Here is a 24,457-nt window from a genome sequence, read left to right as displayed (position 1 = left end):
AACATTTATACAATGCTGGAAATGTGTTGACATTTTAACTCTTACCGTTTTCTTGTCAAGAGAAGGCATAATGAATATTCAAAATTAAGCCTAAAGCTACAGTCACAACAAAAAATTATGAACTCAAAGACCATCTGCAATTTAAGCGCTCTCTTGTATAAAGCATCAGAAAGTTAATACAAGTACTAGTCTTAAGCAGGCACACAAGTCTAAGCCACATTTATTTGCACATGTATAGTAATGGGCAACAGATACTCCAATTCATACAAATTTATAAAACAACAAATAATCATTTGGTACCACTTGCGTGTTATCTTGCTTACAGATTCAAGTGTAGATGAAGTTCCTTCATTTTGTAAACTTTCACACAAATACTTAAACAAAAATTCTTGAAAACACATATTGGCATGTTTCAGATAGGGCCAACACAAAAGTTAAGACAAGACCACAAACTTAAAATCCAAGTTTAGAATATACTTTTCTACCTCCCTCCCCTAGAAAGTGATTATTTTCTTTAACAGATGTATATGCCGTATCACAGAAGTAACCATGGAGACAAAAGATGCTCCCATAATCATAAAGAAAATGCCAGTCATACTGTTTTATCTACCAAATATATGGTTTAAATATGAGAAAACAGGAAAAATGGGGAAATGCTTAGATTAAAATAACAAGGGAGATTAGAAAAATGTGGTAAGTGATTTTGAAGGGCAACAAACTATGTTCCCATCAAAGCCGGAAAGTTCTGACTTTGACAACTCAAAATAATTGTCTAAGGCAAATAAATGTGAGGAAACCTTCAAAAACATTCTAATCACGTTTAGTTATCTAGTGATAAAAGCTGAAAATGGTATTAAGAGGGTATTTATTATACAAGCGTCAACGAGGACATCCCAAAGCTAATGAAAGAAATGCACATTTATTTCTACAAAAGCAATGTATGATACAGAAGGGAACAGACTTAAAGATTTACCTATTAAAATATACAGATTCTTACTGAAGAGTATAGGATATTTAAAAAAGATGACAAGGGATGTTAATCTTTTTTTATTATTATTGTTTTTACATATTTTGGAACCTCACATAATTTTGATAAATAACTCTTACAAAATTATGCAAAAGTACAAGAATGTCTGGTAAACAAACAGTCTGTATTTTCCAAAAAATTTTTTACAACATGCAATTCTTAAGGCAGCATTCTCCTTACAAGGAAAGGTAATCCTTTTAACTCATCAAGAAATCTTCTGCTGCAAAGAATAGGCTAAGAAAGCCTGGCTTCTTCCATTAACGCCTCTTGTCTTTCCTGTCTGATTTTCGGTCTCTTTCACTTCTTGAAGATCTTTTGCCTGATCGACTACTCTCTGATATAGACCTCTTTCTGTCAGACCGGGAATTCTTATCCTTTGACCCTTTCGCATCTCTACCACTACCTCCTTTTGAAGACTTGTGACTTCTTTCTAGTCCTGAAGCATCCCTTCGCTTCCGATCCACGCTCCTCCTGTGCTTTCTATCCCTGTTATGTCCCCGGCCCCTACTCCGACTCCTACTCTCACTACTGCTAGTCGTGCTGCTGCTACTGTCTCTACTGCTGCTGCCGCTGGAACTGGAGCTGCTACTGGAGCTACTGCGGCTACTGCTGCTGCCACTGCTGGAACTGCTGCCGCTGCTGCTACTGGTTGAGCTGCTACTGGAACTGCTACTGCTACTGCTTCGACTTCTACTCTTGCTTGTCTTATTTCTAGCTCGACCTCTACTTCTGCTCCTAGTTTTGGTTTTGTTCTTGCTCTCTGAATGTACCGTCAGGACTGGCTCTGTCACCTCAGTGAGTTTTACAGACTCTACAAGAAACTCCTTCCTCTCAGGTGGCAAATGCCCTTGCTCCTGAACAACCTGAGGTGGTGGCTGTGAAACAGCTAACGGCAAATTCTCAGGCTGAGAGAGAGGCTGGGGCTGGAGTACTTGTTGGGGCTGAGACTGGGATTGAGGTTGCGACTGGGGCTGGGGCTGAGGCAGGGACTGAGGTTGAGCCATAGGCTCAGGTTGGGGCTCAGATTCTTTTTCTTCTTTTTCCTCAGGCTCATTTTCCATTTCTAGAGTACTAGCATTCTCTTTTGCAGGAGAAACAGATTTACATTCTTTATCTGGCTCAACTTCAAATTCCATTTCTGGCTCCAATTCTTTGCTAGTTTCATTTTCTGACGGTTCTATGCTTTCAACTTGATTGATTTCCATTACCTCCTGCTCAGCAATTACATTTTTGACACTCTCGACCATCTCTAGCACATCCATAACTTCTTCAGGCTGACTATCCTGCTGCTTCTCACTTTCCCTTACCTCAGTTTCCTCCTCCATCTTTACTTCCATTTCCTGTTTTTGTTCCTCCTCCTCCTGTTCCTTCTCTGCATCACTATGAACTATACCAATTTCCTTTTCCTCTTCCTCTCCTGCTTCCTCTATTTCTACATCATTGTGCTGATTACCTGTCTCCTCCAACTCTTCCTCTCGCTGAGCCACCTTACCCTCTTCTTGTTCCGACTTCTGTTCTTCATTACGCACCACCACCTGATGTTCTTTTTCCTTCATTGATTGTCTTCTAGGCCTAGCCTCCATTTTATTTATTTGTTCTGCAAATTCGATGCGTCTACCTTCAAATAAAGCTAAAGAATAAAAATTTACATGTGTAAAATTTACTAAGATTTAAAAAACTCAAAGTCACAATTTGACATCTGGTCACAGAATGTCTTTTTTGTAAAGAGATGTCTTTTTTGTAAAGAGATGACAAGACTGATTATGTCAAGTAAGTAATTCCAAATTGATATAAGATGACAAAAGCAAACAACCACTGGAAACCTATACACTTTAAGAAATCAGTAGCAGGCAAAACTACATATTATCTAATTGATGGAAAAACAGGACTATCTTTTGCTATTTTACTGCAGACTAAATGAAAAAGAACAAAACTTCTTTTAAACAATCAATTTCATGGTATCATACCATGAATTAATTTTTCTGATCCCAAAAAGAGACAAATGAGCTAATCACAATCTTAGTAGTATCTACCCTTCCATGTATATACTTCCTCTATAGACTACATCAATCTTCACCTTTTTCTTGATTCATCAGCATTTGAACCTGGCTACTAAGGATGTCAAGCAAAACACGAAGTCAGCTCACACAAATGCTTTAGAAACAAACATGCATTAAGTACCACCTAATATGTTAAGTTTCCTGTACCTAATATCTGTCATGAAACAAATGATTCTGTACTCGAAACACGTTAGCACCTTAAGAATATTGTTCTAAAACATTAACGAATTGCAACTGCTACATGAAAGAAACAAACATGTATGTATGTATGTATGTATGAATCTGTTACCTTACCCACCAAGGAAATTTCAAGGGACCTCTTCTTTACACTTACCATTCATTTTTCTCTGAGACTCCTCTATTAATTTTTGGGTAGCAGGACACATTCTTCCAGGAATATAGAACAAATGGGGCTTTGTTTTAGTTCTGATATATTTTATTATCTTGGCATTATGCTCATTCCATTCTTCTTGCTAAAGAAAAGGTAAAAGGTCAGTGCTTTTGTCAACATGAAGGATTACCAATCTTAGAATTCCAAAATATACTCACCAGCTGCGCAAGCTCAACCTTCTGTTCCAAAAGTCGCAGTTCTGTCTGTTTAGCACGTCTCTCTTCAAACAGTTCTCTCCTCTCATTTTCAACCTGTTTTCTTTCTTCTTCTGCCTGCACTTCAAGTTTTTGTTCAATTTCCTGGCGTCTCTTTTGCTAAGGATAAACAACAACCTTTAAAAGCTTATTATGCACCCTGATGTAAAACACTGCAATTTTACTGATGTCTACAAACATGTGTCACATCTGCAATTCAGGACACCAGCTAATTCAAACTTGGCATCTGAAGCAGACTGCAGTTTCCCTTTCAGGAAATGGGGACTGAAGCCTTTTCATGTAAAAAATCTAAATTTTAAAGCTGCCAGCTATAATATCAGTTACTATTTCATTCCAACACAATATATGAAAGAACTTAACCTAAAAGTTCACCTGAAAAAAAAAAAATAAATAAATAAATAAAAAATAAAAGTTCACCTGAAAGAGAAGAGTACTGTCTTTATAGGTTATTTTCAGTTACTCTTTCCAAAGCAAAAAACTGGAGACAAGTGATATCCTAGAACAGACAACTAGTTCACTCTCTCTGAAATAAAACTTGATTAACTTCCTGTAACTGAATTGCTATCTCCCTTCTCCCCTGAGAAGCAGTAACTTGGTGTTCAACTCCAAGGACACAATTTTGTAGCTTTAGTAAAATAAAAACTTCCAGAAATAGGACAAATAAACTCGGGAGAGCAGGAAATATAATTTATGCTTCTGCTTCTAGAGTACCTCTGAGTGTGTTTTAGAATTTATAATTACTTAATAAATTACAATGATTAATAAGTTCAACTTGCTGTTTTAAAGAAAGTACTGTAAGGCCTGAAGAAATGGAGAGACTTGGCCAAGACCTGAAAGTGAGACTGCTATAGAGCTGAAAACCTGAATCCAGATTCTCCTGAGTCAGATTAGGCTCAATGAACAACAAAGAAAAGTTCACTAAGTTACTTAGCAGCACCTCAGAAAGAACCAGTTAATAACAACTTGAGAAAGTTTTAAGTTTTTCCTTAGCTTTATTTTAGGCTGGCAATTAAATCTTTTTCCCTCCTTAGGAAATATCAGTAATGCACTTTATGAATCTTGCAATTAAATCTTAAGATTTTTTAAAACATTTAACACATAATTAACTACCTTGACAGCTTAATAAAGGAAGCAAAAGAAAAACTGCATAAATACCCTTTCGGTAGCAACAGTGGATTCTTGTTTAAATTTCTGAAGGGTGCCCATCAACAAGCCAAATATTCGCCGGTTCCTAAAGAAAAGAAAAAATCCAGTTTCAAAAGGTTCTACTTCATTTGAGCCTGCCATGTCCTATAAGCAGCACGGTTATACACTTGAACAATTCCTAAAATTTTCTTAAAATTGCATTATTTAACAAGAGTTATTTTCCTCCAGAAAGATACTCAAGATACCTTTGCTTTCCCTTTTCATCCATATTTTGATCCTGGATAAGGTCTCTCCGTGTGCGCTCTTTGGAGGTAGCTACAACTGAAGACTGCAAAGCTGGCTGCAGGAGAAAAGAAATCTCAGTAATCTAACATACCAGTAGCACTCTACTAAATGTAGCAAGGTGAAAATACTATATTCACCCTCTATGAAGTTCTTTTAATCTCAATTACCTTCTTAACATCATCATCCTCTGGGTCGCTTTCTTGGCGTGATTCTCGTCGAGTCCGACGCTCCCCTCCCAGCCTGACATAGGAAAGGGAATTTAAAAAGGCCAATTCAAACTTTGATTTCCTAGAGCTCTCAATCCACTTAAGCTTTTGTAGTTTAAGACAGGAAAGTAACACAAACTGACTATTTCCTCAATCTTATTTTTCTCCTGACCTTTACTGTGCTTTCATTCTTTTTTAGTTTTATCAGTTTACTGCTACCAACCCATCTCCCTCCAATATCTATCCTGCATGCGTGCTCAGTCATGTAACCCCATGGACTGCAGCCTGCCAGGTTCCTCTGTCCATGGACTTTTCGAGGCAAGAAGACTGCAGTGGGTTGCCATTTCCTTCTCCATGTGCTAAGATTTCTGTTACTGCCATGAAGAACTGAGTTTTCAGGGATACTGGCTGTCTCAGTTCAGTCAAATACCAAGTGAAAGACTCAGAATAAGTGATACTACTCAATTCTAATACAACTCAATCCAACAATATTAAGTACTTATATTCTACCTCATAAAATAAAGTATGCTTCCAGAATCATGTCCTCCAACATACCTACTGACTGCCCCTTCAAGGTCTCTCTGTTTGGCTGGGGGTCCTCCTCCACTATCTGAGAATCCACGCCTGCAATAAAAATGTCCAACATAAAGCGCATGAAAATTAAGAAAAATGGTTATTTCTACTTAAGAAGATAATTTAGTTGCAATTATTAAAAACTCCTCTTCCAAATAAAGTAACCTCAAATGGACATTTACTTCAAGATGGATGTTTTTATAGCATTTCTCTTAGCTCTATGAGAATAAATTAAGTTTGCACATAACTGATATACTTACTATACTCTTCAATCTCTAGCTGTAAATGTAAATGAAATTAACTATAGAGAAAACTACAGCTAATCACAGCTTCAAACAAACCAAACTTTCCTTAACACTAACTCTAGCAAGAAATTTGTTTAAACCGATTCATTAATTTAGTACAGTACCAATGTATTAAATTTTAAGGACATCTTACCTCAGCAATAAACTACCACGTCCTCTACCTCCACCAGGACCAGAAAGGGCGAGCAATCTGGCTTGGATGGGCCTACAAAATATTTACAAATCAGTGCAACAATCGTTTCTAACAGCACCAAACACTCCAACGGGTGCGGTTCACCATCAAGAGAAAATAAACAGAAAAGTTCTAAGAAAAAGGTTTCAAATCCACGTGTTTGAAGCACGGCAAGTGGCACTTTACTAACTACCTCGTTTTCCCAAGACCAGTTTCACAGAAACGTATTTCTCTCAACACCACTACACGTTAACAGACCTGAGTCAGGTTCCAATTTCACCAACCCAAAGAAAGTTGCACGTGGGCAAGAGCCGGAGGGTGAGGCGGCGGACCGCGTCCCCGGAGGGTCCCAGGGCCAACCCTGAATCGGGTAGCCCGGGAAGGAGGAAGGCTTTGTGCTGCAGTTCCGGGCCTGCGGAGCCGAGGGCGGGAATCAGCAGTCCCGGCCTTCCCACAGGACGGGAGGCCATCCCGGTGCACCCAGGCTCCGCTCTTTCCTCACGCACCCAGGACTTAACGCTGAAGGCCTTGGAAATTCCCACCTCACAGAGAACAGGGTCCCACGGCTGCTCGGGAACAGGCCTCGATGTTCCAGTCTTCTCAGGGCTGACCGCCCTCCCCGCCCCCAATTCACCCCGGCTTCACGGCCGCCTCTGGGAGCCAGCATTCCCCATCCACTCCTTACCTCACGTCATTCGGATCCCGCCCGGTGAGCTTGCGAATATTCTCATCCACATTCTTTAGGCTCTCTTTGGCCTTTTCTAGCTGCTCCTGCAAAGTTCTCACTGCGACCGCCATCTTCTCCCTGCAGCAGGCTTCGAGACTGCTCTATAGGCCGCGCCTGCCTGTGTCGCGCCGCAAGACGCCAGAGGACTGACAGCTGGGCTCAGCCAATGGCAAAAGGAGTTGTATTTCGGCCTCAACCACTCAGCAACCGGAAGGGGGAGAAACTGCCGGCCTTTGTGACTCTGGGCCAATGAAAAGTCAGGCAGGGGTCCCCTCCCTCCCCAATTAGCTGCGGGTGGCTGGGCTCCGCTTCTAGCGCAGAGCCGGGGCGGGTTTGAGACTACTTGGGTCCTCGGAGACGTGGGTTCGCGGCCCACCTCTTCTGGTGAGGAGAGCGGGGTCTTCCTGGTCCTTTTAACCTGTAGATGACGTGCCTCTTATCGTTTACCACCTGATCCCCTCAGAGTAGGGTTCAGACGAGTCTATTTCCCCGTCTTCCCCCGGTAAATGATTTGATTAGGACAGGGTGCGGCCATTCCGTTGGTGCGCATGCCCAGAGAGGCGGTGGGCGGGGCGCAGACTTCTCTTGATTAGGTTAAGCCTTAGAAGAGCGGAGGGAAGCGAGTGAAGAGGAAAAGTCATTTTTCCTAATAGCTAACAATTATTTTGTACTCTGTGAAACACTTTACGTGCATTATCCCCCACAAGCCAAAGGCTTGAATAAACTTGTTACTCAGGCTTGTTACTACTGATAAGGAAATTGAATCTGGAGATAATGTAACTGTCCTAGGTCACGCCGGTCCAGAATCACCCTATGATCAGACCAGTGCCAGATTGTACTACAAAAAAATGATCAGATCATGTGCAGGGTTATACTAAAAAAAAAAAAGAAAGAAAGAAAGCGACGATAATGGGTATTAGCCTCTACACCTAGGTTGCAGCTGGTTGGTTTAAAATGGGTTCTGAAGAACAATGTTATGGATAATCTTTATGTTCTCATCCTTCACTCGTTAGCTAGGCATCGTGCACTAAGCTTAGAAGGCCAGCAGTATTTAATCTGAGTTACCATTAAATTCATCCAACAATCCTTAAAAGTTCTTGATCTGTTAATCTGGACTCTGGAAAAATCCTGGAACAAGATAGCTGTGGTTCCTGCTTCCACGAAGTTTGTAGGCTTCTCAGGGAGCAAAATGCTTCCTGTACTTTACGCATTTAACAAATATTTATGAAATGCCTACTATGTGCACTTGGATAGTCACTGTACAATACAGATATCTGCCCACAAGGAGCTTGGCGATGGGACGAATGAGGAGACAGATAAAAGCATAAGTAAATTATAAAACGTGGTAGAAATGGGTTAAGTGCTATACAAAAAAAGAAAATGTAAAGCTGGGTAAGAAGGATGCGTGTGTGCTCAGTCGTGCCTTTGCAACGCCATGGCCTATAGCCCCAGGCCCCTCTGTCCGTGGGAATCTCCAGGCAAGAATACTGGAGTGAATTGCCGGTCCCTCCTCCAGGGAGTCTTCCTGATCCAGGGATCTCCTGCATTGGCAGGCAGTTTCTTTACCACTAGCACCACCTGGGAAGCCAAGAAGGATGAGTCTTGATAAATAATTAAATGATTCTGGGACTTCTTTGGTGGTGCAGTGGTTAAGACTCCTAAACTTCCACTGCAGGGGGCTCAGGTTTGATCCCTGGTTGGAGAACTAAAATTCTGCTTGCAGCTGTTGTATGGGGGAAAAAAATTACATGGTTCTGATTGTGAGCAATCACTGCAGATGGTGACTGCAGCCATGAAGTTAAAAGACGGTTGCTCCTTGGAAGAAAAGTTATGACCAATCTAGACAGTTAATTAAAAAGCAGACACACTACTTTCCCAACAAAGGTCCATCTAGTCAAGGCTACGGTTTTTCTAATAGTCATGTATGGATTTGAGAGTTGAACTATAAAGAAAGCTGAGCACAGAAGAATTGATACTTTTGAACTGTGGTGTTGGAGAAGACTCAGTCCCTTGGACAGCAAGGAGATCCAACCAGTCCATCCTAGAGGAAATCAGTCCTGAATATTCATTGGAAGGACTGATGCTGAAGCTGAAACTCCAATACTATGGCCACCTGATGCAAATAACTGAATCATTTGAAAAGATCCTGATGCTGGGAAAAATTGAAGGCAGAGGAGATGGTTGGATGGCTTCACCAACTCGATGGACATGAGTTTGAGTAAACTCCTTGAGTTGGTGATGGACAGGGAGGCCTGGCGTGCTGCAGTCCATGGGGTTGCAAAGAGTCGGACACAACTGAGCAACTGAACTGAACTGACTGTCAGCATGCTTAGTCTCATGGATCCTTACCACAATCCTGTGTAGTAAACAGTACTTGGAACCTGAGTGTGGTAATAGTGCCATGAAGTGTAACAGTGTTTCCATGGGAAGATGCTTTTAGAGTCAGCCAAAAAGGTAGGATCTAGTCCTACTTCCTTAGAATCTATTACTAACATCCTTGGGAAATTTAACAGTCTCATTTACGGGGGATAATCAGTAGAATGCCACGTCCAACATTTAGTAATGCTCAATAAATATTAGTTTCCCCTCCAGTCGCCAAAATATCCGAAGACACCGTTATTGTGGTTTAAGAAATAGACCTTAGTAAGACACCAATTTTTTGCCTAATCTTTGACCTTGCTGGTGGTGACAGGGGAGAATACAACTGGGACATAAAGGACCTGATTTCACAAATGGGAGATTTTAGTGCTGGAAAAATCAAGATTAAGATTACAAAATACTCTTCAAAATTAGTCTATTTTCAAAGGGTTTGTTGAAACACGCTTGATTTTTTGTGGTGGTTGAAAAAACTGATTGAAACGTTAGAAGGGACATTTTTAAAAACAAAACAAACCCGCCTCTATTCCAATTATGGTACATGGTCTTAAATTTTATGAAAGGATATGAAGAGTTGAAAGGTTCACAATTTGAGAAACTCAGCACTTTGAGGGAAGCAATGACTTCATTGGGCAAAAAATCTTTTCTGTAAGTTACTAAGAAAAGAACTAATCATAGGCGCAGCAACACGTTTAAGCCAAAGTTTGCCAAATTTAAAATGTGTATATGGTCTAACATTTGTATTTGCATGTCTGCAGCAGTTGTCCACATCCGCCATAGATTCTTATATGAACTCCATCCCTTCAGTCGCATTTCTGAAGTCTTTTATTTGCATTTTCTGATTCAAATTTCCCTTTCTTGTCCCTTACTTCCAGTAAACTTCCTGGCGGCCAAAATGGCTCTAAATCTTACACCTAGGCTTATCCAAAATGGATTGGGGTAATTTCTCAATATACCTAAAATTTATCAGTTCAGTTCAGTCCTCAGTTGTGTCCGACTCTGCGACCCCATGCACTGCAGCACGTCAGGCTTCCCTGTCCATCACCAACCTAAAATTTATAGCCTGAAAACTGACCATTTATTCACTCCATACAACTTTTCATATTTAGGAACATATAGCAGAAGTGGAAGCTTTTAATGAAGCTGTTAGACATTGTTGTGCCTAACATAACAAATTAACAGAGATGGCAGCGGGAGCTCTTCTCTTCTCTTACCAACTTTGCCACTTTGCACACGAAAAATCCTTCTTCCTATCGGCGCCAGCAGTTCACCCCGGGGAAGGAACTCTGTGACCATAGAGCTGGCGGAATGCCGGGGTAGAGGGGACCGGATGTTGTGTTTTCACCTCCCTGCCTAGGGGCCGGATCGGGTCTCCCGGGGCTGGGTTTGGTTCCCGTTGCTGTCAGACTCTCCCGTTCAGCCGCAGGGCCGAGTGGCCCTGGGGGTGAGCTCGCCCCGGGACCAGACTCACTCCATTACCAGCCTTCAGGAAGCTGAGTGGATTCCTCGGTCTCCTAGCAACGAGGGCCCGGCCGCGGACTGAGCCAGCCGCGTAGCTTGTCCAAGCAGTTGGGGCGCTATCCAGAATCCCCAAGCCGGACCCAAACGGGAGCCGAAACCCCGAGCTTGGAGGAATAAGCAGGAAATGGCGGACGAGGCGTTGTTTTTGCTTCTGCATAACGAGATGGTGTCTGGAGTGTACAAGTCCGCGGAGCAGGGGGAGGTGGTGAGTGCTGCCACACGCCCTGACACTGCTTGTTTCCACTCAGTTCTTTCCTTCAACCCCTGTCCCATCGCATGCCACTCGTCGCCTCCCGAAGTGTAGACGAATTGGTACACTTTCAGGTATCCTAAGCCTTAGAACCTGTCAGCTGTCCAGTCTTGCATTCTTGTCTCTTTCGTATCTTCTACTCTATGATACCTTTTTGTCCAGTCCCGTATCTGTGTCTGGCAGGCCACAGATTTTCTTAGTTTTGTCCCTTCCATGTGTTGTCCCTGCCCTGATTTGCGAAAGAGTTAACTGCTGATTTTGGCACCCCTACTTAATTACAATGTCACTAACAGCACTTCCCAGTTGTCCACTGGACAGATCTCTCCTAGCCTGAGAATCCTGTCCCTCCCTCCACATCCCTAACTCTCACTAACACTCCAGGAAACTCAGAGAAAGAACGTTAATGAGATTTGAGGTCGAAGCAAAGGAAATTTTGCATGTGTTACTATGATTAGGAAACACAATGTAAAAAAATTTAGTGTGCATTATATGTCAGAGCTGGTCGCTGGGGATATAGTAATGAAGAAGCAAACAATGGCCCCATCCTCCTGGAGGTTACTTCTAATGTATGTGAGTCTTCATTCACTAATTGATTCATTTAGAAAATATGTTAAGTGTATTGTGGGCCTGACACTGTTAGATTAATAAGGTGAAGTCCCTGCCTCACAGTCATTGGGGAATGTGGTTCAGTGAATAATTAACAGTATTTGGTGGTATGAAATAATGGAGTTGTAGGATTTCATAAATAAAGTATTCTAAAGTCATGCTCAGGTCAGAAGCTCTAGTTTCTATAATGCTGTTGATAAAGAGGGGTAGAAATTAAGGGCAGGTCAAGCATCCTAGGCAAAGGGAAAGTCATAGTGGAATGAAAGGTGTAGAGTATTTAAATATGCCTGAGCATTCACTGTGACTAGATTGAATAGGTGGAGAGTGAAAAGTTTTGAAAGCTGAAGCTAGAAAGAGCCTTGTATGATTAAAAACATGGACCTTCTCAGTGGAGGATTTTTAAAAAGAATGACACAGTCCATTTGCATTTCAGAAAGACGAAAGTATTCTTTGGACTGGAGAGGGAAGCTCTTGTAGTGAGAAGCTTCCTTATTGTAGGAGTCCAGGCAGGAGATGATGAAGATCTGGATAAAGAGGAGAGAACGGTTTGAGAGATAGGAGGCCGAATCTCTAAGACGTGATTAGGTATAGGAATGAGAATTGAAAATTATCCCCAAGTGTTTAGCTTGAGCCGCTGGGTTGGATGGAGAAGGAATAAAGAAGAGGTGAAGATACTGAATTATTTTGGATTGGTTGAATTTGTGGCACCTTAAGACATCCAGGAAGAGTGGCTGTCAGTTTGTGAACTGTAAGAAGGATACTGTCTGTTTTAGGGGGCAGTAACAAAGATGCCAGAGTGATTTATAAACAACAGAAATTCATTTCTCACAGTTCTGAAGGCTGGGAAGTACAGTCAAGGCACCAGAAAATTTAGTGTCTGGTGAAAGCCGCTTCCTGATTTATAGATAGTGGTGTTTTGGCTGTGTGCTCACATGGTAGAAGGGGACTAACTAGCTCTCTGGGGTATCTTTTATAAGGGCAGTAATGCTTTTCTTGAGGGCTCCACCCTCAAGACAGAATCATCTCCCAAGGCCCCTACCTCCTAATACCATCTGGGGGTTAGATTTTCAACATACGAATTTTGGGGAGATAGATTTAATCTATGGTATTAATTATGCATTAGAGATATTAATAGGAAGATATCAGGAAGAGTATTGGAAATAAAGCAAATTTTATCTTTTTTTTTTTTTGGCTACACCTTGCAGCATGCAGGATCTTAGTTCCTAGATTGAACTCACGCCCGCAGCAGTGAGTCCTAACCACAGAACCACCAGGGAATCCCACAAAGTCTATTATTCAGATTCATCAGTAATAAGAGATTTTTTTCCAAATTACAAACTTTTGACTTTAACATCATTAACAACCAGTAGTTAATGTTCAGCATCTGTGCTGAGTGCTAGTGCTGAGTAGCAGACATTTGTGTTTGTGTAGAGTTAGAGTTCCTTAAATCCTTTTCCCCAGAGAATAATTAGTAACACATCTCTTTTACTCTATTATCATAAAATCCCTGCTCCCAGCCCCACCACACATGCATCAGCTTGCTTGATTCTGCTCTCTTCTACTTTCTTTCCCTCTTTCAGCTCTTGCCCAGGAAAACCTTTTTTAAAAATCCGCCCCCCCCCCCCCAAATGGGTTAGCCAAAATAAAACAAAACGGTTGTTCTAATCGTGACTGATAATTTTGAGAGATGTGCCAGTCCTATAAGAGAAAGGAAATCCAAAAGTTTTGAATCATTAAAAATAACTTTCTTTTCCTATTGCAGTTTGTGTATGGTGGGGAAAAAATTTTAAGTGCATATAAGCAAAAAGGATTTTTAAAAAGTTATGTAGTAGGCTTGATGATTAGAATCCATACTGGCATCTTGGTGTATGAGGGTTTGGTAACGTCTCTACTTTGTGTGTGCTTCAAATTTTTCATAATAAAAAAATGTAAAAGAAAGACATAATTCTATCAGAGATGGCCTTTATATATCTTTTTAGACATGAAGTCATAAGTTTAAGTGAAATCAAGGAAAAGACTAATGTTCTCACACTTCAATAATTTTCCAACTGTGCCAAAGAGGTATTAAATCTAATAATTGAACAACTGGACATTTAGCAATTTATTGGGAATATTTTTTTTTACATTAATGGATAAAATATTCCTAAGTTTTTCTTAAAAATTTGGTACTTACTAGTGAGCACTCACAGATGCCAAAGTGAATGAACATGTAGCAACATCAGAAGGTTTTCCTAGGGCTTAATTCAAGAGTTCATGTGATTCATAGTTAAGATTTGAGAATGTCTGCATGTAAGCATATTTCCTGCTTATCAATATATTCCTGGGTGATTCTACAAAGAGCGTCATGATTTGCAGGTCATTCTACCTGAGCATGTTTGGAAACCGGTGTGCAAATGAACAGAGTGGTGCTGTATGGTCCAGTGGAGAAACAACACAATTTGGTGTTTAGAAAGTCTATAGCATAAATACAGAAAATAAATCAAAGGAGAAAAAACTAGAGACAAGGAGGTCAGTTAGGAGGTTCTAACTGAAGACCAGGAGAGAAAGGTTAAGAGCTAATTTAAGCAGTCAGGAGAGAGAAGATGGACTTGGGAAAGCATGTAGATGATAGGCTCCACAGGACTGCAGTGTGTATGTAGGCTTGGCAGCACAGAAGTGAAGGAAATGGAAGTTTTCTGGTTGTAGTAACTAGATAGATGGTGGTGCCATTAGTGAGGTTAAAGAATTTTGGAGGCAGAGCAAGCTGAGGATGCTAAGATAATATCATTTTGAACATGCCGTATTTAAGGGGCCTGTGGGACCTCGGGGCTTCCCAGGTGGCGCTAGAGGTAAAGAATCCACCTGCAATCCAAGAGACGCAGGAGACATGGGTTCGATCTCTGGGCTGGGAAGATCCCTTGGAGGAGGGCAATGGCAACCCACTCCAGTATTCTTGCCTGGAGAATCCCAGACAGAGGAGCCTGATGGGTGACAGTCAGCGGGGTTGCAAAGAGTTGGACATGACTGAGCATGCACACAATGGGACCGCTAGATGACTGTGTCTGCTAAAATCTGTACTAGAAATAAAGAGTTAGTAGTCAGCCCTATTAGTGGAGTACTTAGAAGAAAGTTCAGCAGATAACGAGGCCTGTGGTGTTAATTGAAGACAAAGGCTTCAAAATATATAAAATTTCTTGCCCTCTTGTTGCTGTATTCTAGTAGGTGGGGATGGAGGAACATGAACAGTATAAAATTAGTAACATGTATATTGGGTTAAATGGTGAAAGAAGTTCCCTGGAGACAAATTAAGCAGAGAAATCAGAGCATCAGTATCACTTTTGGAGGGCTTCTTAAAACACAGGTTACTGACCCATACCTACAGTTTCTGATTCACTGAATTGGGGGTGGGGTTACAGAATTTGCAATTTTTGCAAGTTCCCATGTGATGCCGATGTTGTTAGTCTTGGGACACACTTTGAGAATCATTAGGTAGTTTCTGAAGTGGAATGATACTGTAGTTTTAAAAGACTGAAATTGGCCTCATTGAGATGATGACTTGTGAATGAAGACCTAAAGCCAGTGAGGTGGTCATGTGAGTTATCTAGATGGAGAGGTGCCTAGAGCTTGCCTGGCATGTTTAAGGACAGCAAGGAAATCAGTGAAGCTGGATGGGGTGAGTGAAGAAGAGGAGGTGAGGTTAGAGAGGCACAGGAGTCTGGATTGTATAGGGCTTTGTAGGTCATCCAGAGGATTTTGAGAGTCTTTGACATAGGTGTTATTTAACGACTGAAGAGTGGATGAGATTGTCAAAGGAAGAGTGAGGCAATTGCATGATTCCAGAAATAGGATGGTGGGGTCACCAACTAAGATACACTGGGAAATGGAAAGCTTGGGTGACTCTTTAAGAGACATTTTCAAGCAGAACTTAGAACTTAGTGACAGCACAAAGGGAATGACAGAAAAAAGTCAAAAGCGATACCTTGACCTTAATTTTATAACGGAAAGAATAGTTGAAAATGGAAAAAGCCAGGGAAAGCAGGAAGAGTAATTGGGAAGAGGCTTTGGCATTTCTGAAAAGTAGTAACAGTTCTGTTTATCTTATTGCCTTATGAAAATGATTAAGAAAATTCAAATATGACCTGTAATTCACTTTTTCTCACAATGTTCAGTGAAATATTTACATTCTGGCATTCTAAAATTATTCAAAACTATTATTTTTTTAAATAGGAAAATGGACGCTGTATAACTAAACTGGAAAACATGGGGTTTCGAGTGGGACAAGGATTGATAGAAAGGTGAGCAGTATGGATTTGAAAATTTTCTTCCAGGTAGGTTATGAACAAAGATGATCCATTTCAAAAGATTGCATAAAACTTGAGATACTTTCATTTTAATTCCTAAATTTTATTTATTCTCTGTTCTTTATTCACAGATTGAAATTTCTTTTTAGGTCTGATGCTATTTTAACTCAGTTATCCAACTTTCATGTTTCAAAATTTGAAGAAAATAAGTATTTGTTTAAAATTTTTTTCCTGAAAACTTTGATGTGCTGAAACAACTATCTAAAATCTTGTTGCATTTCCTACTTAAGCTCTAGTAGGTTCTTTATCCTAAATGGAATATGGTTTAAATGTGTACCTTAAGAGTCTGTTTATGCATGTGATCGTCTTCAAACTTACAGATCAATTTCTTTTAGTATTCCTTTCTATCTGAAATAACTGAACTCTGTTATATTTTCCTGATCTTCCCTCATGGCTCAGGTGGTAAAGAATCCACCTGCAATGCAGGAGATCTGGATTTGATCCCTGGATTGGGAAGATCCTCTGGAGAAGGAAATGGCAACCCACTCCAGTGTTCCTGCCTGGAATATCCCATGGACAGAGGAGCCTGGCACCATGGATCACAAGGAGTCGGACACAACTGAGTGACCTCTCTCTTTCATATTTTATATAACAGTACCATGATCATGCTCAGCTTTTTTTTTTTTAAAAATGTGTCAGCTGTACCTAAAATTGCTTACTGTTAAGACTAATTTTAGCCCCATCATTATATAACAGTATGTGAATTCACTGAAATGGGAACTACGTTGCTTGGTGCCTGTCACTTTATAACTGTCAGTAAATGTTCAGTGCTATTGTGGCATTTGGAAATTAGTGAATAATTTGCCCCTCCTTTCTCTGGATGAAAAGTACTGTATTACTTCTAGTTGATCTTTTTAGGTTTACAAAAGATACTGCAAGGTTCAAGGATGAGTTAGATATCATGAAGTTCATTTGTAAAGATTTTTGGACTACAGTATTCAAGAAGCAAATCGACAATTTAAGGACAAATCATCAGGTATTTAGATAAATTAAGGCCTATTTTTTAAAGTCCTTTATCTTAATATAAATGTCCTAGTTTAGTGACTTACTTGTTATATAAAACTTAATTTCTCAGAAACTTAGGAATATTTCTATGTTATTAATACATCACTACTTTTTTTCTCTAGTAGGGTATAGTGAATAAAGGCAAGGGCAGTTATCTGTAATGACAGCTGTCCCTTTCTCTCAATAAAATTTTAAGTTTTAAAAAGTAGCAAATATCAGAATGATAAGTTTTAGGACTTGGTTCTTTCATTATTCTTACTTAGTGGTGGTAATATGCAGAACCACAGATATATCACATTTCTGTCTTTCAAATAATTCCTAAGTCTCATTGTAATTCTTGCCTGTTCAGTTGCCATTGTATTCTTTATTCTTAAAATATTTTGTTAATATAAAAGTTAATAGGAAAAAAAAAGTTAATAGGTTGCGTGAGAGATTATGCAAAAAATGACATAAAATTTTAGGAGATATTTAGAATATATTTGGCATTTACTAAAGTATAAAAAATGAAAATAATGTTATCTCTTAGCTACCAGTAGAATTCATTTTTACAGATAACATCAGCCTTAACCTAAAAGTACTTGAAATGCTTATGTGAAAAAGTGACACTGATTATTGGCTTTCTAGGTATGAGTTAATTAGATATAGCTGCTAATTTCACCTAGAATGTATTTTTGATTCTTTCACACTAGACTGAATTCTTTAAGGATAGGAACTGTTTTATGTATCATTGTATCTTCAGTATCTTTAAAGCATTCAGTAAATATTAGTGTTATAAATGATGAACAGCTCTTCAGCTTGAACACTGCAAAACCTCTTTGTATAAAGAAAATTTGACCAATGGAAGGGAAAGTTTTAATAACTTAAAAATTCTTAAATTGTTTTGAAGGGAAGAGTACAGATTACATTGACTTTGGATGTCTTTCTGTTTTTGGGACAGGGCATCTATGTACTTCAGGACAACAAATTTCGCCTGCTTACTCAAATGTCTGCAGGAAAACAATATTTAGAACATGCATCAAAGGTATTTAATGGAATAAAAGATTGGTTTTTTATTATGAAACAAGTAGAAATGTAGGGAAAAGTACAATACTAATCACAGTAGACGTGAATTCAAAATGTTTTAAAATTGTTCCTTTTGCCTAAACACTTCTCTACGAAATAGGAGAAAGATATTTATCATATTGAAATAGTTTATATTAACTTGTAACTAAGTAGGCTTATGATGACCAATTCAAGAAACACTATAGTTTAAATGTCATTAAAAATGTAGATTAATGATAAGATAGTACTAAAATATAGTATGGATACATCAGAAAAGATACTCAAGCTTAAAAAACTGGTATTAGCTATACAAAATTATTCAATTCAGAGTTCATATTTACAATCTCCATCAGTAAATTAAAAAAAATTTTTAATATAGTTAATATTTATTTCTAAGAATATATGTCTTGTATTAAGTATATCTGCATTTCAGGGTCTCATGTATTTTTTTTTCAGTCTCAAGTAGGAATCAATAAATAGGCCAGATGTATTACAGATTAAAATACATTGGGCAGTATGTAAAAGCTGCTTTTTATCTGTAAAATTTGTCCACACCTAAATTAATCTAACACAAAGGCAGTTTGGTGTAGTGGGAAGAGTATGAACTTGGGACCAAATAAATCTAGATTTTAAGCTAACTCCACAACTTATAGATCCCCTCTGGACCTTAGTTTCCTTATTAATAAAATTGATTGTAACAGTATATTATAAACAATCTCTAAGTTCTTTCCCAGTTTATAATTTCATGATTCTATATCTGATTACCTATCATTACCCGTTTATGTATATTATAAAATATTTTTTATATTATTCATACATATTGTTGAATATCATGCAATTCAAAAATGTAGATGATAAAATACCTTGGACTATTTGATTTTTGGTTCTCTTTTTGTGCTGTCTCTGCTATGGCTTAGTCCCATTTGCTTGTTCCCTTAACAGTTTCTCAACATTGGCACTTTGATCCTTTAAACTGGATAAGTCTTTGTTGTGGCAGGCTATAAGTCTTGAACAAGTCAAGATTCTTGACTCCAGAAACCAATTTTGATTGAATGGAATCATATTAGTTAGCTTACAGAATTGATGGGAAGGCTCAGAAAACAGGCAAGAACCAGGGAAGGGGAATCTCCTGGTGGTTTAGTAGTTAGGATTTGCTGTGGCCCAGGTTCAGTCCCTGGTCAGGGAACTGATCCCATAAGCCATGCAACATGGTGTGGCCAAAATTAAAGGAAAAAAAGGCACCATGGGAAGTTAAAGCAGCCAGATCGCTGCACAAGGAGAGTCTAGATAGAATCCTTCAAGCAGCACTGACGGTAGACACAAACCACCTTTACTGTCTCTAGAACGAATTCTAACCTGTTTCCAGCTTTTTCTGTCACTCATTGTAGATTCAGGGTCATGGACTGGGCCAGTGAGTTGACTGAGCTTAAGTCATGTGTCCATGTTCAGTTGCGTAGGAGCTGGGAAATCTAATAGTAAGAATTTTTAATAGTTTGAAAAATTATTACAGCTTTTCCAAATAAGTGACTTACTTATTAACGTCAAGGTTTAACTAAATGTGATATTTAGCAATACCTTTACTGTCTTAGTAAACCCTTAATACTTTTTACACTTTTGTTCCTTTTAGTATTTAGCTTTTACATGTGGCTTAATCAGAGGTGGCTTATCAAACTTGGGGATAAAAAGTATTGTAACAGCTGAAGTATCTTCAATGCCTGCCTGTAAGTTGACTTCATATTTCTTAACAAATGTTTTTAGCAGTTATTTATCAGGTCTGGTGTTCTTTTTGTTTGTTTCTTGTATTTGTTACTTAGAGGACATTTAAAATGCCAGAACCATTTCATTTTACTTTTGTCAATTTTAACACTTAATGTAGTTATATGTAGCATACTTATATTTATAGTCAATGATTTTAAAATTCGTAAGAGACAATGATTTAAGAAAATGTGTTAAGGAAATGTAAATTTATAAGACAACTTAAAGGGTGACTCTTAATTTTTAAAGGAAAATTTTAAGATAGCAAATTTCCTTATAATGAAATTTTTAAAAAAATTTTCTCAAATACATCTGTTATATAAAGCTAGATAAAGCTAACTAGTCTTTTATCACTAAACTCCTTTTCAAAAATCTCTTCGCCACAGCTACTAACCAAGAATAAAATTGGATTGAGCATCACTCTATTTCCTTTCTATTCATAGTAACTAGCAATGAAATACCTAAAATATAGAAATCAGAGAAACAAAGGCATTCATTCACAAACCGGATAATCATGATAAAAATGAAACTGACTTTATCAAATAGTGTGAAGTGTGAAAGGTCATTTGATATAGCAAGTTTCTTGATTGAAACAACTTAATAAAAAGAGCAGAAAATGGATGTTTAGACATGTTTACCTTTTACCTGAAATCAAAATGATTTTCATGTTTTCCTTTTAGGTAAATTTCAAGTGATGATACAGAAGCTATAGAACCTACTGAAATGCAAGGCTTTACTAGTGTAAAGAGATAAATTATTCCTGTATAAAATATTTCAGAAGGCAATGATTACATTGTTGGACATTTGTACTGATATAAGCTATTTGCTAACTTGTATAATGAAAGATGCACGCTTAAGCAGAGGAAGGTTGTATTTTATCAATTTAAGACAGACCTTAAAGCAAGTAGAGACATTCTACTATAACATACACTTTACTGAAACTATTTAGAATGAAAATCTAATTTCAAATAACTAAACACCAATGCAGGACCCTTATTTAAACATTTTTATTTGCTTAGAGTGATACATATTTAACCAGAAATGGAGAAGCAAAACTCAGGGTTTGGTAAATTAGCATAAAGAAAAGTATGCACCAATCAGAATCATTTGTGTAAAAATGAACAAATTTTGGTTTATGAATTTGTTATTAAAAAAGCAAATAGTACACTAAATTTTAAACTTTATTATCTTATTGCTTATAATTTATTTCTATTGAGTTTTTATGCATGTATAAGGATTTCATTATATACATTGTGTGTTGTGTGTGTGTGATATATATTTAACTGCCTAAATTGCTTTAAAACTTTATTTTACTTTAATAGAATTCAGTTCTTGAAAGCTTCATTAATATAATAAAGTAAAATATAGATCTAGACAAAGTGGGATACAGATGTGAATTCAGTGACTCCAGAGCCAAAGAATAATAGGTATTTGAGGAAGGAATTGTTATACTTACTCCAGTTAACAGTCTTGACTTTCCATTTCTCTCTCCATATGTGGAAGTGCTGGTGAAGATTCTAACATCTGTACTTTTCCCCCTTACTTTTAGTCTTCCCCAAGGGCAGAGGGGTGGATGAATCGATAGTCACACCAGTATTCATGGGCCCATAAGCTTCTGTGGGTTGAGGTCAGTGTTCATCTAGTGTATCTCTTACCTCTTCTTTCATATGATGATCATGAAAGGACAAGCATGGAGATGAAAGCTGTCATTATTGAGGATAGCAGGTGCAGACAGAAAGCACCTGAATGGTGCTCCTGAATTAACCAATCCTGGAACTGCTATACCTTTGGACTTTTTCTTTTATAATAAATTCCTTATATTGGTCAGTCTCCCTTTTGTGTATTTTGTTGTGTGTGTGTGCTCAGTTGTGTCTGACTCTTTGCGGCCCCATGGACTGTAGCCCGCCAGGCTCCTCTGTCTATAGAATTCTCCAGGCAAGAATACTGGAGTTGAGTGCCATTTCCTTCTCCAGGAGATCTTCCCAATCCAGGGATTGAACCTGCATCTCTTGTGTTTCCTGCATTGGCAAGCAGATTCTTTACCATTAGTGCCACCACTTGTAGCCAAAAAACAGGCCTGTCTTGGTAGAGGTGAGGCAAAAGTTGGGTTATACAGGAAACAGTATGGGAATATTGAATTTTCTTTTTTCTATAGGGGGAGGGCAAGACAAAGGTTTACATTTAAAACAATAAAACCATAAGGTGCTAAAGACAATATGAGGTTCTATGATCTTGTAGTAGAGAAGGCCTTTTCAAGACTTGTAGAAAATCAAATAAAGCCAAATAGTAGAAAAATAGCATATCTTCAAGAAATGGTACTGGGAAAACTGAATACACATCCACATGCAAAAGAATGGAGTTGGACCCTTATACCATACACAAAAATCTACTGAAACTGTGTTGAAGACTCAAGACCTGAAACTTTAAAATTCCCAGAGGAAAACAGGAAAAGAGCTTTATAATATTGGTCTTAGCAATGGTTTCTTAGATTTGACACTGAAAGCACTGGCAACAAAAGCAAAAACAGACAAGTGAGACTGTATCAAACCAAAAAGCTGCCCAGCAAAAGAAAGAACAGAGTGTGAAGTGGCCCTGTGGAATGCAGAAAGTTGACGCAAACCATGTTCCCTGGTAAGTGGTTAATACCTAAAGTATACAGGGGACTAAAACTAGCAAAAAAAACTCAAATAACCCAATTAGAAATGAACAGAGGACTGAAACACATATTACTCCAAAAATACATACAAATGGCCAACAGGTATATGAAAAGATGCTAAGTATCATGACTAATGAGGGAAATGCATATCAAAACCACCACTAGTTACTACCCCACACCAGTTAGGATGGCCATTAAAAAAAACCCAAACCAGAAAATATGTGTTGGCAAGGATGTGAAGATATTGGAACCCTTGTGCACTCTCAGTGGTAATGTTAAAATGATACAGCCACTGTGGAAGAGAGTATAAAGATTTCACAAAAATTTAAAACTACTATATATTCCAGCAATCCCACTGGAGAGTATTTATTACAAATAATTTAAATCAGGATGTTGAAGAGTTATTTGCACTCCCATGTCCACTGCAGCATTGTTAACAATAGCCGAGAAGTGGAACCAACCTAAATGTTCATTGTATGTATAAGGATTTTCACTATTTGACTATATTCATTGACGGCACTTGATTTGTACTGGCAAACAAGGAAATAATGTGCAGCCAGTAAAAAGGATGAAATAGAGCTGTATGTATTTGCTTACATGGCATGATGTTAATTGGTCTTGAGAGAAAGGTTTTTTTTTTTTACAGGATACCACACATGCAATATGTAAAATATAAATATACATGACTATGAGTGTATCCAAAAGACTTGAAAGGTGTAAGTAAATTGTACAGTAGATTATTTTAAAGTAATCCCACAATAAAGATATTTTTATTTGGGTATCTTTCTGTACAACTTTATGTTTTAATTATAGTCATCAACAGCCCTAAGTGAACTGTAAACTTGTGTTGAAGAGCAGGTGTATGTTTCAAAGGTAAATATACTGTATGAATGACAAACTATGAGGTAGCTTTATAAACTAGTTTTTATAAACTGTAGTCAGTGGCCTATACTAACCATGATGACAGTTCAACCCTTGTCTACCAGCCAAACCTCTGTAAAGGAACTTAAGCCTGGAGATGTCATCAGAACCTGTCTTGGTCCATTTGGTCTGCTTTTCTACTATATACTGCTATACTCATCTTTCTCAATTTCGAACGCATTTTTATTATTTTTGTCCCCAGATGGTAAAACTGGTAACTTGAACCACTTTTCATCTAGTTCAGTCTCTAATTGACTAATTCTGCTAAGAGATACAGATGAAATAATCTTATCTTAAAAAATGAATACAATAAAAGTTACAATTTAATGAATGCATAATGTCCTCCTGACCAAAGAAGTAATCAATCTTTATGTGAAAAAAAATAGGTGCAATCCAATTTATCTGGTCCATACCCCCACAGACCTGATTAAACTACTGTATGGTAGCTATTATTTTCAAAATAATTACCTTTAAATTCTGCATTTAAAATGTGTAATTTCTCAATGAACTTAAAAGATTTTTGTGTCAAAGTTTGGAAAAATTTTCCTCTTCAATTTCTCATTAACATCAGAAGATACTTTTGTTAAAGACTTGATAAACCCTTCAGCTATATTGGTAGTCTGCCTAACTATATTTGTGGCTTAAAATATCTTGTTTCTACATTCCTGAAAAATATCCTTATGCCAAGTAAAGTTATTACAAAAATAAATTTTCAGTTAAATATTAAAGACCTACAGTTTGCTGGAAAACAGAGGTATAAGAGCATTAAAATAATTTCATATACCAATTGTCTTCTGTACATGCAAAATTGCCTTTTTTGTTTCAAGTTCTCAGGAAAGTTAATTCTTCTGTGTGAGTAGTGACCATAATTACATGCTC

The 24,457-nt window shown here is 38.2% G+C and overlaps 2 protein-coding genes across 3 annotated transcripts; one reads left to right on the top strand and one right to left on the bottom strand.

Moving 5' to 3' along the window:
• Positions 1-202: 202 nt before the first annotated feature.
• PNN (pinin, desmosome associated protein) lies at positions 203-7,520 on the bottom strand. Its single transcript, XM_043921360.1, has 9 exons — positions 7,066-7,520; positions 6,342-6,413; positions 5,886-5,954; positions 5,292-5,364; positions 5,085-5,179; positions 4,849-4,924; positions 3,637-3,792; positions 3,422-3,560; positions 203-2,657 (listed from the first exon to the last, which is right to left on the bottom strand). The coding sequence occupies exons 1-9, from the start codon at positions 7,176-7,178 to the stop codon at positions 1,285-1,287; spliced, it is 2,166 nt and encodes a 721-aa protein (XP_043777295.1). The 5' UTR covers positions 7,179-7,520; the 3' UTR covers positions 203-1,284.
• A 2,902-nt stretch (positions 7,521-10,422) lies between these two features.
• Positions 10,423-21,831, top strand: TRAPPC6B (trafficking protein particle complex subunit 6B). Of its 2 annotated transcripts, none has more exons than XM_043921363.1 (6): positions 10,423-11,209; positions 16,067-16,134; positions 17,059-17,176; positions 18,143-18,226; positions 19,874-19,967; positions 20,682-21,831. In XM_043921363.1, exons 1-6 carry the CDS (start codon positions 11,129-11,131, stop codon positions 20,711-20,713), a joined length of 477 nt encoding a protein of 158 aa, XP_043777298.1. In that variant the 5' UTR covers positions 10,423-11,128; the 3' UTR covers positions 20,714-21,831. The 2 variants fall into 2 exon arrangements, with proteins under 2 accessions (XP_043777298.1, XP_043777299.1); XM_043921364.1 differs by having other exon boundaries at positions 11,191-11,328.
• The last annotated feature ends 2,626 nt before the right edge of the window (positions 21,832-24,457 follow it).

The sequence above is a fragment of the Cervus elaphus genome, chromosome 13, assembly GCF_910594005.1.
Source record: "Cervus elaphus chromosome 13, mCerEla1.1, whole genome shotgun sequence".
Taxonomy (NCBI): Eukaryota; Metazoa; Chordata; class Mammalia; order Artiodactyla; family Cervidae; genus Cervus; species Cervus elaphus.
The sequence above is the reverse complement of the archived record's forward strand: the minus strand, read 5'-3'. Positions and strand labels throughout refer to the sequence as shown.

Excerpts from the sequence above, each read along its gene's own strand:
- PNN (XM_043921360.1), bottom strand. The coding sequence starts at position 7,178 with ATGGCGGTCGCAGTGAGAACTTTGCAGGAGCAGCTAGAAAAGGCCAAA. Across the intron at positions 3,793-4,848 it reads CCACTGTTGCTACCGAAAGG|CAAAAGAGACGCCAGGAAAT; the intron begins GTATTTATGCAG and ends GTTTATCCTTAG. Across the intron at positions 2,658-3,421 it reads GTCTCAGAGAAAAATGAATG|CTTTATTTGAAGGTAGACGC; the intron begins GTAAGTGTAAAG and ends TTTATTCTTTAG.
- TRAPPC6B (XM_043921363.1), top strand. The coding sequence starts at position 11,129 with ATGGCGGACGAGGCGTTGTTTTTGCTTCTGCATAACGAGATGGTGTCT. Across the intron at positions 11,210-16,066 it reads CCGCGGAGCAGGGGGAGGTG|GAAAATGGACGCTGTATAAC; the intron begins GTGAGTGCTGCC and ends TTTTTTAAATAG. Across the intron at positions 17,177-18,142 it reads ATTTAAGGACAAATCATCAG|GGCATCTATGTACTTCAGGA; the intron begins GTATTTAGATAA and ends TTTTTGGGACAG.